At 37.3% G+C, this 15,099-nt stretch overlaps 1 protein-coding gene across 1 annotated transcript; it reads right to left on the bottom strand.

The window, feature by feature from the left end:
• Positions 1–9,301: 9,301 nt before the first annotated feature.
• On the bottom strand, positions 9,302–14,808 carry LOC148842626 (RNA-binding protein-like protein). The gene is made up of 3 exons (XM_088958169.1): positions 14,019–14,808; positions 10,660–10,963; positions 9,302–10,130 (listed from the first exon to the last, which is right to left on the bottom strand). The coding sequence occupies exons 1-3, from the start codon at positions 14,206–14,208 to the stop codon at positions 9,515–9,517; spliced, it is 1,110 nt and encodes a 369-aa protein (XP_088814295.1). The 5' UTR covers positions 14,209–14,808; the 3' UTR covers positions 9,302–9,514.
• Between the last annotated feature and the right edge of the window lie 291 nt (positions 14,809–15,099).

Here is a 15,099-nt window from a genome sequence, read left to right as displayed (position 1 = left end):
ATGCCTTTTTTAGAAGATTCTAACAATGAACTCTGCTTGCAACCATGTTAGAAAGTTCAAGAGAGGTGGTTATGATTACCAAACTTCAATGATGATTTCAGCAACAATCAAAAACTTCAGGGGAGATAAAGAAAAGAGACTACTCCGGATAATTTGTCTAGAAAACCAATCATCATGTTCTAGATGCAAGAAACACAGTTGAAATAGGAAACAATTCCGGAATACAGGTCCTCAACTACCATGGTTGAATCAATGTGCCTTGCCTCCACACAAAAGCCCTCCCAAATGGGCTCATAATAGAGTTAAAATCAGCCCCCCACAAGGAGGCGCCCCACAATGTCCCACAGCACATTTCAGCCATGTATAACTGTTCTCAATTCATGGCTAGGATGTGCTATGGAACGTTTGTGGGGTGCCTCCTAGTGGGGGACTGATGTGAACTCATAATCAATCAGGAGAATAAACCAATATACGGCACACTAGCATGTCAATGTGTTCCTCGTGATTGGCTATGTAGAAAGTGACACACAGCTGCGTGAGCAACATATTTGCTGCCATTTGAGAGGGCCTAACCTGACCCAAATCCGGATTTTGCACAGGATATGCCTACAATTTTAGGTTGCGGGCTGAGCTTGAGCCAAAAATCTCGAGCATGACTTAAACTTGGGCCGAGGCTTCAGGTAGCCCAACTCGACCAAAGCCAATATGAATAAAAATATATATTCATGAATCATATTTATATAAAAATATTTTTTTCTAATTATATTTATGTAAATATAAAATATCTATGAAACATGTATATGTACATTTGTAAATGAAAGTTACATGTATTTTAAATATACAAAATGTATTTATAAATTCTTTCAAATTCAACCAACCCACCCAACCCGATCAAACCTAAGTTGGGCCTAGCATCGGGTTAAACCAAACCTAAACCTGAGGTTTGCATATTTAGGATTGGCCCTAGGTTGATCTTCAAGGCTTCAACCCACCCCAATCCGCCTAATTAAGTTGCACCCCTATGAATGAGACAGGATTTCTGGAAGCAAAGAATCATGAAAATACCTAGACAACACAGCATTCAGACACACATGAAAAATATATATCCCAATGTGTAAAAATATGGATAAGTTGTTCACATTTGAACATGAAAGTACAGGAAATTGGTTGAAGGCGGAAATGAGATTGATGTAACCGTTTATGATCACATATCATTTATTTTGGCTAAGTACCTCGTCATCCCGTCTGCTCCCAAGTGGTCAATGACTTAGAGGCCGAAGTGAAGCTCCTGAGTGTAATGCAACTTGGCTGCTCCCTACAGGAGATGATTTGCTCATCTTTGTAGACAGCGGGAACTAGTTGCCTGCAAGAACTGAATCAGAGAACCCGATGGTGGCTTACCCGGCGGGGACACTCCGATGGCTAAGTCAACACTTAATAGAGAGTTTGAAGATGATATCAGAGAATTAGAAAGCTAGAGAACAAAGATTACACACCATTTCCCTATCCCTTCACCCCTGGGGGGTGAGGCCTTTATATACTAGAGTCCTCGTAGGTTTGGTGGAGCAGTTTCTAGATTCCCGTTGTGATGGGACTTGTTTTCGTGTTAGGTGGGGATAAAGCCACCAACCAATAAGGTTGCCCATTTCCGACTAAATCGGGGAGTGGATGAGCTAATATAGTCGTTACAAGTCATAATCTCGTAAAATGCGGGGTACGGTGGTGAGCCCCTCGGGGTTGTCATGCGGTGGTCAAGCTGCCTGTGAGGGGTCGAGCTATCTATAAGGTGCTAGGCTGCGTGATGGCGAGCTGCCTGTGAAGTGCCAAGCTATCTGTAAGGTGCCAGGCTACATGATGGCGAGCTGCCTGTGAAGTGTCGAACTGTCTGTAAGGTGCTAGGTTGCATGATGGCGAGTTGCCTAGTGGCAAGCTACCTGTGAAGTGCCGGGCTGACCAGGTGCCAAGCTGCATGTGAGGTGGTGAATTGTCTAAATTTCCAGGCTACATGATGGCGAGCTGCCTGTAAGTGGCGAGCTACCTGTGGCGAACTGCTTGTAAGTGGAAAACCGCCTATGACGAACTGTCTATTTGTCACGAGGCTGCACCTACTTGTCATGAGGTATCAGGTGTCACAATGTCATTGAAGGGCCAAATCCGCCCTCATCAATAACCACTCCTCGTTCATTTCAAAATATTGACAATCACTTGTTCTTATAATTTGCTCTAAATTACTACTTAATGCCTAAGTTCGCAGTTGACTAAACTAAATGGAATTAGGAATGGATTAAACTGGCTCTGTTGAGGTTTGGAAGTATATGTTATTACACCATGAATTTATATACAAATATGAGGGATATTTCAAATTTGCATGTGAACGTTGTGTTTTCATGGTGTTTGCACGATTTTCGCTTTCATGAGATAGACCACAATTTTTATTGGTGGTGACTATACAATGATTCCCCTTTTTTTTATTTTGGTATATAAGGTTGATATTACATTGTATTCGGATAAGTTTAAAGAATTATCATTTTAAAGGAATTTGTGCTTTAGGATTTAAAAGTGTTTTGCCTTTATATAAATGTTTTTGAAAACCGATTATTACTCATGCTCAAAACCCGTTTAGGTTCAATTTGTTTTCTATGGCTCAAAGCTGAAAATCAAGAGCTTACCCAAATGGAGTCTTAATTATCAGGGTCATAAAAAACAAATTGAGTTATAAAAGGGATATTTTCTCAAACCTCTAGAATTTCCTATCTATGTCTAAAACCCCTTGTGCCATAGAAGTGCAAAACAAAGAATGAATTTATCATGTAAAAGGATTTACACATGAGATATGAAAAGTATAAAACAAAAGGTGCAGTCAGAATCATAATTAAAATTCATCAGAATCAGAATTGGAATGGTCTATTCCCATAGTCTCTTTGATTTAGTCAGAATTGGAATTGGAAACGACTAGAATGGGACTTCATTCTCAAGGGAGGGGGAATGAATGGTCATTCCCTCGAATGGGATAGTACCATTCCACCAAGAATGGGGACATGATTCTTATTCCACCCAACCAAACAGTTGGAATCGAAATGGCCCATTCCAATTCTGATTCCAAACCCCTATTCCCGTGAACCAAACAGGGTCAAAAGATATATCATATGGGCATTTTTGGCATGTAAAAAATAAAAATATGAGAATTACAAAACAAAGAATGGGCAATTAGTAATTATATTTGTACCATTTATTACTTAACAGACTACCTCACACACAAGCTTTGTATGGTGGAGGTTTAAGCATTTTTTGTCTAGGCATTGTAGTAGTATTATTATTATTTTTATTTGTGGTGGGGGAGGGGAAGATCAAGTTGTTTCATTAAGAGGAAAGTCACTTAAGGTTAATAAATTTGTATTCACTTTTTCTTTTTTTAATTATACTAAAATTTTATTTTTTTAATAGAAATTTTAAGTTCATTAGTAAAAAATAATTATAAAATTAGTAATCATAAGATAAATTTGTATTAGTTTTATATTAATTTTAAATAGATATTAGTTTTTATTAATCCATTTTCTTTTTATTATATTAATAAAAAAATTTGTTATCAATATTAAAAATTAATAATTATTTTTATCTTGTTTAAGTAATTTAATAAATTATTTTTTTATTATTTCAAATGGAGTATAAATGGATTATAATTTTTATGATGTTTTATTCAATATTTTCAAATCGTCATTGACTCAGACAATTAAACCATTCAAACCATCACTTGGCCCTATTTCTAATTATAGGTTTCCTAAAACCTACTATTTAGTCTATTTTGTAAAAAATCGTTGATTTCATCAAAACTCGTTCAACTGCCATTAACCCTTTTTGATATAGTCATTGGGTCATGGAATACAATATGCAATGTATTTAAAACTTTTAAAGGACTTAACTTTATGCTTAGTTGTCTGATTGAGGTAATCATTTTTTGGGATAACTTTCATGATCTTTGTGAGCCTACTATTCAAAAAATAAATCATTTCGTGAATTGTTGATCTATGACCTAGAGGCAAAAACTAATCAGTCTCCAAGTTGACTTTTAAAACACTAGCTTTATTTGTTGTGTGCATTAAATAATATTTGTTCTAGAATATAAATTATATAATTAATTATTTTTAAATTGAAGTAAATTATCTAATAATATATAATTGAATATCCCCATTTCAATATAGTTGTTTTATTGATAATTATAATTTAATATAAATATATGGGCAAATTTCTTAAACTACCCTTATGGTTTAACTAATTGACTAATTCTAACCTTACTGTTTACATATTGTTTTAAAGTGCCCTTAAGTTTTTTGACAATTGTCTAAAACTTCCATTGCCATTAACTTTACGTCACACTCCGTCATATATGGCATCACGTGATTGACACTTTTTCCAAAAATTCAAAAAAAAAAACAAAAAACAAAAAAAACTTCTACCCCCATTTGGATGATTGTCAATTAGACTCCCCTTCCTACGGTTCGTCCAAAAACATATCCTCTCGAATTAGGGAAGGGGGGTTTTGGTTCTGTTTACAAAGGCACATTGCCAAACGCAATAGACATCGTGCCAGCAATGACCCCTGCAACCAAAACCACCTACACTTACAAATAACCATCATAATAATGACCAATAACCCAATAGGAGGTTTTGGTTCTATTTACAAAAAGTACATTGCCCAACTCAAGAAAATTATTAGTTCCAAAAAGCAAGAGTAACAATTCCGAGCAGAAGTGAGTACCATTGGCGTAATTCAGCATATCGTAAGGGTCCGACCATTGTAAAAACCATTGTTGTCACGATGTCGGTCATCCTTGCATCTAGCATTACCAGCCACCTTAAGATCCAGAAGAGGGAAATAAAATGGCGTAATTCAGTGTATCGTAATTCTGGGTTGTTTCTTTTTTCTTTTTTAATTTTTTTGGAAGGGGTGGGGTGGTTGGGAGAAGCTCCTCTCCTTGAAAAAATAGAGTCGTCGCTACTCATTTGTCATTAATGGTGGCCCTCTGATTTTATGTTTGTTCTATGCTAAACCTGGGATTCCATAATAGAAGCAGAGGAAGAAGAAAACCCCAAATCTAGTGGAGAAGTAGATTGAAAGAGGAATGTAGTTCTTAAAAATTTTCATTAATTGGATTTTATTTGAAATTTTGATGAATAGGAAGGATAAATTTGACATAACGTATATAAAATTGTAATCAAATTGAAATGGATATAAGTTATAAATATAGATAAAGCTAATGAATTTATTCAATTTAATGGAGTAATGAAGAGGAAAGAGAATTAATGGAAGGAGTTATACAAGGAGAGAGTTAATGGCACAATTAACAAGAAGAGATAATTAAAAGAGCTTATGAGAAAGAGGAGGGGGAGCTAATGATAGGAGACAAAAGTATTAAATGTTATTAGCCACTTGATTTATTTAGTTCAATTTTAAAATGAAAAAAAAAAACAAAAAAGAGATAAATGATTCTCAAAAATAACCAGAAAACAGAAAAGTACCAACTTAATACATTACATTTTAGGGGTGATCTTTTTTTTTTTTTTTTGATTTGGAGAGGGGGGAAAGTTGGTCAATGGGATTTTGGTTTCCATTGACCAATAATCCCATGTTCTTTTTTCAACCTTGTGTGGGGATCAGGGAAAGTTTATTTTCGTATGTATCACTTGCCCAGGAAAGCGATACTCATCCCATCTCCTAGGTGGATAAATAACTTTCCCACATAAGGGAAAGTTGTCAATATTTGAATGGGACAAAAATGCCCCTTTTAATAATGGGTTTTTATGGCTTAAATAGTCATTACCTTATTTAATTGAAAAATAAAAGATCATGGGTAAATGTACTTATTTGGATAAATATTTCTCAGGAAAAATAAAAGAATATGAATAAATACATTTAATTGGATAAATAATTTACCAAAAAGCAAACGGGGCCTTAATGTATAAATATAGATGGCTCTTACCAAACATAACTTTCAACCATTGGTGATAATATCCTTAGATAATGCTTTTTAAAGCAAGGGAACACCGCTATGCCAAACCATACCTTGTATTGAAAACCTGTATTTTGGGGTTCTTTGAAAGGATGTCAATGACCCGAATCCTAATTTTTTTATTCAACAATGGCCTTGAACCTTGCGACCTTTAAAATTGTTTGATTAAAATCTATTGTTTAGCGGTGAACCAACAGTCTAAAATCTACAAGTAACTAGGATGGTAGATCCCACTATTTCCACCTCATCCTTCATCAGCTAGTCAAACCGGTGATCTGGCCACAATCTCGGTTTGGGTCAACTCTAACCCCAACTATTTATGAAAAACAATCAATTGGATCAATGTTACCCATCTGATATTTATCAAAAATTATTAATTGGATCAATGACTGGATCCTGATTATTCAACTTTTACCTATCTCACCCATTGAGTGGCTTGGTTAAATGCATATATGCACTCTGGTGATCAGTTTCGTGGGCGTTTAGTAAGAGTGCATTTATCATTCATGTACCGAAAATGAGGGCTTTGACAAATTTTAAGGCATATTTGCATTTAAAATGAGAGCAAAGTCATCCAAAAAAATGTAGTACATGACTTTCAACCAGCTGTTGATTTTTTCACTGGGGCATGTCCTTTCCTTGGAAAGCCTGGGATTTGATTGAGCAAATTAGATTTATCTCTCTCGGGTTTGCTTCCATATCTTTTGTTCATATTTAAAGGGAGGGTAATAGGGTTGTTGATTTCCTATTGAAAATTTTTGATATTGTATATGAGGCTGAATTGCCTCCTAGTTCTTCCCGGCTGAGCTCTCCCGGATTGTTTGGGAGGACGCTCAAGGCCACCAGGTTGCTCGTGTGTAAATTCCAATCTAAAATGTATTTGCACTCATTATAACTAAAAATTATTTTACAAAAAAAGATAATAGCAGATGAAGACAACTTTTTGCCCTGAATATCAATAAAAAATAATAATTTTATAAAATATCAAAAAAAGGGCATTCGAACTGCCTGTATTCATGGCAGCCTTTCAACGGGTAAACGGAAGGCCACGTTGGCTTCATTCCCTGCAAATCCAGCACCTAGGTTGTCTTCTCCAGATGCCAGCCCGCGTTGGCTTCATCGTTTTCCTCTTCTTCTGCCTGTATTCATGCTAGTCATGAGGGATACCGTCTCAAACATTGCCTATTCAGCCATGGCCGGGGTGGACAAGACCAAATAGCAGGTTTGTTTGTTCCTTTTTCTATCTACGTTGTCTAATCGATAGGAAAGCAAGATGATCGATACTGATGATAATCAGTAGCAGCTGGGTGATAGTAACAAAGGAGGCAATGGTAGAAACGCAAGCAACACCAGTCTGGCGTTTGGAGATGACAACAGAGGAGGTAGTGGTAGAAATGCAGGTCTGGCGTCTGGAGACGACGGCCTAGGTGTTGGGTTTGCAGGGAATGAAGCCAACACGGGCTATCGTTTACTTGTTGAAACTGCTGGCATGAATACAAGCAGAGGAAGAGGAGGACAATGAACACTGGGAATGCCCTTTTGTGATATTTATCTCCAAAAAGTTATCTTACTTTAGTTATTTTATAAAATTATTACTTTTTATTGACATCGAGGGCAAAAGGTTGCCCTTATCTGTTTTTATCAATACAAAACTTTAACGAACTTTGCACTTACATCTACCAGCATGTTTGTATTCGGCCCCGTTTGTTTTACCCAAGTAAATGTAGTTAATTACCTGGGTAAGTTTATCCGGGCAAGTGCATTTACCCATATTCTTTTATTTCTCATGTAAATAGGATAATGACCATTTTAGCCATAAAAATTATTATTAAAAAGGGTACTTTTGTCTTATTCAAGTATTGGCAACTTTTCCCCTAGGTGGGAAAGTTATTTATCCACCTAAGAACGGGTAAGTGATATCCAAAAAAATAAACATAAATCTAAAAAAAGAACATGGGATTCTTGGTCAATGAGAACCAAAATCTCATTGACCAACTTTCCCCCCTCTCAAAATAAAAAAAAAAAAGAATGCCCTCTTATAGCTACGTTATTGCATTTAATATTATCATGGCTATTTTACTATTTACAAGAATTTTGATTTCAAGAAATCCTACCATGGTCCACAATGGTGCTTTTGGTAGTTAAGAGCCTATTTGAGACAACTTAGGTGGAGCTTAGTAACGTGTTCATCTCGTGAATAGACAATTTCTGTCCACACCATGAGATAAATTTCTCGTTCGATTGGTCGTGGACAGAACCAATCCACACTATATCGTGAACCGTCCCCGTCCACAACCCAAAATCTAAGCCATACATATATCTCATGGATGTAGTTGGTTCACAGCATTTCCACACTATTTTAATACAATACATATTTTCTACATACTTTTCTTTCTTTTTAATTTTTACATTTTAAAATAATCATTTTTTTAATATTTTATCAATAAAATATTTTTTTTATTTTAGTTCTAGCACAAACCCAATGGTGCTCTTTCTCCATCCTTTTTTATTTATTTAAATATTAATTTTTAATATTTTACCAATAAAATAATACTTTTTAATATTTAACTTTTTTATTTTTTATTTATTTTACTATCATTTTTATTAAAATTAATATTTTTTTATTAATATTAATTTATTAATGTCTTTTTAATATATTTATCATATAAAATGTAAAAATTAAACATTTATGATCAATTGTATAGATCATTCATAAAACATATAAGAGATACATTGACTCAAAAAGTGTGGCATGAATTAACCCACACTACACCAACATAACGATGTTGTGAGCGTAAACTTGGTCTGTCCACAATTCAAAATAATTAAGAATTGTGATATGATGTAAATTGATCCCTTTCCACAAGGTTTAGTGTAAACCAATTCCCACCCACCAATTTCTCACACACTAAAATACACCCCCTTATGCTAGACAATAATTTTTTTTCTGAAAGTACCAACATAGTAGGATGGCTTTAAAGCAGCTGCTTTTGGCTTTACAAGATGACCTTGGTCTTTGGTGACCAATAAAAGAACCCAAGGCCCCAAGCAGCTATTCTCAAAGCCAAAAAGACCCAAAAAAAAATAAACGTGACTTCCCCATAAAGCTTTTTCTGGCAGGTTCTACAAAGCAGCTCGACGAAAGCGACCCACAAAAGCTTCAACACTCCCAAACCCAAACGTACAACCCGTGGCAGGTGCCGGTGCCACTAACAGACCTCCCCTTGTGAACCCAGGGTCGGAAAATAATTAGCGCCCCAATAGCTACATATACCTCTCAAGAACATTGGATCTACAATGCAAAATCAGATGTCTCCCACTTACAGCTAGAAGTTAAAAAAAGGCAATGTCGGTTTTTGATCGCTTTTAAATCCAACTACGAAGAGCAGAGGTATCTGAGATAAATGATATAAATTGGAAAAGAAAGAATGATTCCACCTATCATCAGATTCATCTAAATGTTCTTAACCGTCCGCCGAAGTCATCCATTTGATTGTTGCACCGAACTAATAAGCATCACCCATCCGTTCTCTCATCCCCCGTCGATCATCCCGCCCCCTGTCCATGTATCCATCCCGTCGATAATCCTTTGACGGCAGTGGCGGACTCCTCATTGGGGACCTGCTCCTCTCTCTCAAATCATGTACCCATCGCCCGCGATGTGGAGGTGGTGGAGGTGGGGGAGATAGTTGGCGTCGCTCAATTCTCTCGTCATACCTCCTCCTTTCTGGAATGAAGTCCCTTCCACGGTGACTATCGCCAATCCACTCAGGAGCTACTGGCCTATCAAACCGGTTTCTTTCCCGGTAGTCTTCCTCTTCACGATAATCCAGCCTATCCCTCCGCATGTGGTGATCTGGGAACCTTCCTTCCTGCCTATGGTGGGGTGACCCAGCTCCAAACATTCTAGGACCATCTCTACCCCAGCCACGGGGTGGAGATCTGTAGCCATTCAAGCTCCTTCCCGGAGAGCGGTCTACTGGGGGGCCAGAAAAGCGTGATGGTGGAGCATGAGGTGGTGGTGGACCTGGATAGCCCCTACGAGGACTGTCATCGGGCCCAAAACGAAGCCTGTTGCAGTTGTTGCAGTATTCCCGCCTTGCAAAGTTCAGGTTCCCGCATCTGACACATGAAAAGAAGATGCGATAAGAAAGATAATAAACAAACAAAAAATGAAGTATGCATCAATTCACAGCCCCCACAAGGGAAGCTAAATCCGAACAAAGACACTAAATTTAAAAAATGAAAAAGCACACAACTAAGTTTTGCAAAGCAGCATTGCGGCAGCCAAAGGAAAAGAGTTTGTGAGTTTTGCCAAACTGCTCCAATACAAGAACTATTGCCTTTATTGGAAGACTGGATTATGGGACTGACAAGGATAAAGACACCACACCCTAGCAAACCCAGAGTACCATTAATAATATGGATGGTTTGCATTAACCATGTAATTGATCCATAAGCAGAAAAATAGTGCAATACATGAAACTTGCTAAGTTGGAATATCCTTGAGCATCCTTTCTGAGCAGAACCAATTGATAATAAAGGTTGGCAATTCCCCTATTATGATTCATAAGATGATAATGATATGATGGTGATGATGATGATACCATGCTCATGTCTAAACTACAAAAATTAAAATGAATGGACTTACGATGGCTCTGGACAAATCCAATCTCCTTCTCTGGGAGACACATTTGGGTTATTCCTGCTCATGCCTTCACCTCTGAACGGCCCAAGACCATATCCTGGCCCATCAAAACCTGTTCCAGATGACCTACCACCACCCCTTCCTCGGCCATAAGGGGGTGAAGAATCTCGAAATCTACCAGGACCCCTCCCACCCCTAAATCCACGACCTCGTTGTGGGCCTCCTGAATGGTCAAAATCAGAATAATAATGATGCTCGATCTTTCTATAGCGCATAGGAGAACTGGAACCTGCACGCATGCCATATCCTGAAAAGGATGCCAGTGAAGTCCAATATAAGTCAAGTGTCAATCCAATCAAAAGATCGGGCGGATTGCAATTGAGTTTATGAGAGCTGAAGCTTCATGACCCACAGAACACAGCCATGACCAAATAAGTTTGCAAATAACAGCAACCTGCATTAATGGCCTCTCCCTCCATATGGGACACGAGTAGAACAAAAACAAGATATTAGTGCAGTAGATTGTAGAAAACTCAAGAAATACCCACCAGTGTTCTCTACTTCAGAAGCAACTGGCCCAATATTAAGAGTAAATATAACTGAATTCATAATCACACCGCACCATAATGACCAGTACTCACCACAGTAAACAATAGGCCACAATCCTCATTTTTAAAAGAATCCAGTGTACCTAGGTGAAACAGCTTTATCCATCTATCCATGTAAACCATTACATGATTATAGAGTTTTAAGCCCTATGCATCTGCATACCAAACAATATCATGAATCTGTAGTACCAAATACTTTGACCATATCCCTTGGTCTCAAGCCGGGAAACTGCATTTCATCCAAATCTGACAATTGCAGATAAAAAGAATACTATATACCTAAAAACAATACCTACCTATACCAAAAAAAGACCCACATGGTAATTTGTTTGGAGATCTCATTCACGAGAAGGACCCTGCTAGCAGGGGAAGCAACAGAGAAAACTCAAATGAGAACGAACCATCAAATGGCAAGTATCCACAAGTGATAGCCAACAACCAGCACCTAAATGCAGCCAGTTCTTTTCAGAAACCATCTTGTTACCTTATCAGTTCTCTGAGCAACCCAAAAATAGCTACCCAATAAGAGTTTTAAGTAAATAGCAGTCCAAGATTAGCAGCATACCAATAACTACTTGCAGAGGAATAGTTGGTATGATCACATTTCCCAAATAATAGCTGCTTATGACTGTCTATGACTACAAATTCCTTTGGACTGGGAAAAAAGAACCTGCAGTATGGATGTTTCAAGTAAAAAAAAACTCCATTTGGAATTCCATATTTCTATCCACAACTTCTGAATCAATTTCAGAATGATAGCTTTCACAGTGTTGCAAACAATTTAAACCTTCCATATATCAGGTAATTGAAGCTGCAGAAGGATAAGAAGTTCCCAAATACCAAAGCTTTTCCACCTAATCTGCCACCTCCAAAAAAAATCTGTCCTGCCTTAAACTTTTATTTAATCAGCCAGATGGAACAAATTATGTAGATGTTTACCAGACCACTAAGTATCAAATAGAATAACTTAAACCATGACAAATTCAGAAAATGATCATAAGACCTAAAATTGCACATGACATCAATATGTGGCTTTCCATTAATTGAAGGAGAAAGCGGATACCAAATTCTCAATATCACCAACAGGCTTCAACCAGAAATTACAAAACCCAGCTTCCCTCATAATTTCCATCAACACTATAACATTCCTAAACCTCCATTCTTATTGAGGTGAACATGAGATGTGCTAATCGCCTAATCCTACTATTGTTTAAAACTCAAAAATCATTACCAAAGACCACCTTCTCTTGTTAACAACCATTTAATAATGGCATGAATGATTTCAAAGCCTTCCCAACCCTAAACACATTAACACCTATCATCTTAAAGTAATGGCATAAACACCTTGTAGTACATATTATAACTGAGCTTTGATTTGAAGCCTGCAAGATAGTCGGAATACCGAGAGTAAATCAAATCAAAACACCTGTCTATGGCTTGAGCAGCAAAGTTGGAGAGATGCAGTTACTTAAATTACTTCAGCATCCCACAAGCTCAACATATCACACACACATTGCCATCACAGAAAATGAACAACAGCATGTCTCTCCTCGATGATCAAACACATTTTTCCCAATCCAGATTCCCAGCCCCGCACCCAAACCAAAATTCTTTCCTCAATACCAAAGTTCTTGCACCAAGCAACTTTGAAAGCTGTAACACAGAACAGCAAAGTTCATTCTCAATTTGATTTCTTCCTCCATAAATAAGAGGTATTAGACCCATATACTCAGCATAAAGTACAAGGCATAAATCAGTTCCTGCGAATACTATCTAATACACCAGCATAAATTTATTAGAACAAGCATTTCTATAGATGATATTACCAGTCAAGTTACGAAAATATGAAGTCATAACAAAATATTATGCCTTAGGGGGAGTTCTTTTCATACACATAGGTGGAAAGAAACATACAGATGGGAAGGAACATAAAAAGGTAGAAGCGTAGAACAACATGCATTCTTCTTAAACTGTGTAAGGATTTCAGGTTTTGGTTAACAGCCAAAATGGTGGGTCAAAACTCCACCTTTCAAGTGACAAACATCTTGCTGTTGTTTTGGCTAGGGTAGGGATTTAGAGTAGCGAACATTTCTGGGGAGCTGTTACTGAGTAGTGGATCATCTCTGTTGTAGTTTTTTCTTCTTGAATTGCTTTTTCCCGGCCTATAGCGAGACCATGTCCTTTATAGTCATAGGCCTTGTCTTTTGTGCATAATAATAACATTGTGTTTTCTTGACCTTAACAAATTTTTCACGCTACTCATCAAAGGAAAACGAGAAGAAAAATGGCAATCGTCATAACATGCACAAAAATAAAAATAAAAATAAATGGCAACAAACATATAGAGATAATGTATAACACCATTTGCATCAAGCATATTACATGAGATTTTTAATTCAATTAATAAAGTACACCCAAAACATTGTCTGAAACTCAGCAAACTTAGTGTGCTTCAACCCAGCCAGAATTTGTTAAGCTGACCGAAGTGATTGATCTACGCGTCCAGAAGACGGCGCGTTCTCTGAATTTATACATGTAACGGCATGCAAGAATCATGAAGCCATTTAAAAAATAAAAAGGTTGGGCCGCATGATTTTCTAGGGCTTGGAGATGAAATAAGAACACAAAACCGTTGGTTTTTATAAGACCTAGCAATACAGGGAAAAGCCCTATCTTCGTATTCAAAAATAAATAAGTAAAAGTTACGAAATCTCGGAAGGGGAAATAAAAAAGGAGAACAGCCAGATACAAGACCTGAGCTTTCATGGAATCGATCCAAACGAGAATAAGGAGGATCTCTGCGGACTTCTCCAGGCTCGTAATCGCTACCTCCACCGCTCTCGGTAGGCCGGACGACGAGGCTACTCAAGTAAGGCTGATGTGTTGTCGTCCCCGCTCCCGTCGTCGTTGTCGTCGACTGATCCTTCTCTCGTGAACTCATCATTCCCTCTCTCCCTCCTTATCCCCTCAATTCGATTTGGTTTTGGGACAAACCAAGGCGAAACCCTAACTGGTGAAAATTTATTTGATGCCTGATTGATTTTGGCGCGTAGTCCATCACTCGCAGTCGCCCCATCCTCGACCGTCAAAGCGTCAACATACATTGGCTCTTATTCTTATCCCCACCTTGGCCAGCATTAGTTACTCCCCCGGTCCCCACTCCCCGCTGGTAGAGTGAAAATGAATCGCATGATTCGCATCCGATTCTCGACCGACCGGTTTCGTTTTATTAGAAAGTGAGCCTTTGCGGAGGCAATTTTTTTATAGGGAAATTTTGTCATCAGTGTGCTATACACACTGATGACAAAATTTCCCTATACTTGTGTAAACTCCTTAAATTGTGTCTAATAGGTCCTATGTTAGTCGAGTGTGGTTAATACCATAATAATTTTATCATTTTACCCATTTTGTCAAAGTATTAAAAAAAAAAAAGAAAAGGGGAATGGGTTATAAAATAGAACACGGATCAATTGTTGAAGCTCTTGCTTCTTTATTTAAACTCCTCCATTCAAAGATCAACTGGAACCGGAAGAATAATTATACTACTCAAGGCTCGAGGCTTCCTCTACTTCATGAATCTCGTTAAAATGTCTCTTGATGAAAATAGGTCTACTACAATGGCAATAATGGTGTTGACTAGCAATCAACTAACGGTAGAGACCTATTAGACATAATTTGAAAGTTCAAGGTATTGCAAAGACATGTTTTGAAGTTTGGGGGCTCACTTGACACAAACCCCAAAGTACAAGGTACTAATCAATAATTTTCCCATTTTTTATGATGATGATAGTAAATAATATTTATATAATTTTTTTTATAATTATTTTATATTTTT

The sequence above is a fragment of the Nelumbo lutea genome, chromosome 8 (assembly GCF_056320005.1).
Source record: "Nelumbo lutea isolate HS-2025 chromosome 8, American lotus-T2T, whole genome shotgun sequence".
Classification (NCBI taxonomy): domain Eukaryota; kingdom Viridiplantae; phylum Streptophyta; class Magnoliopsida; order Proteales; family Nelumbonaceae; genus Nelumbo; species Nelumbo lutea.
The sequence above is the reverse complement of the archived record's forward strand: the minus strand, read 5'-3'. Positions and strand labels throughout refer to the sequence as shown.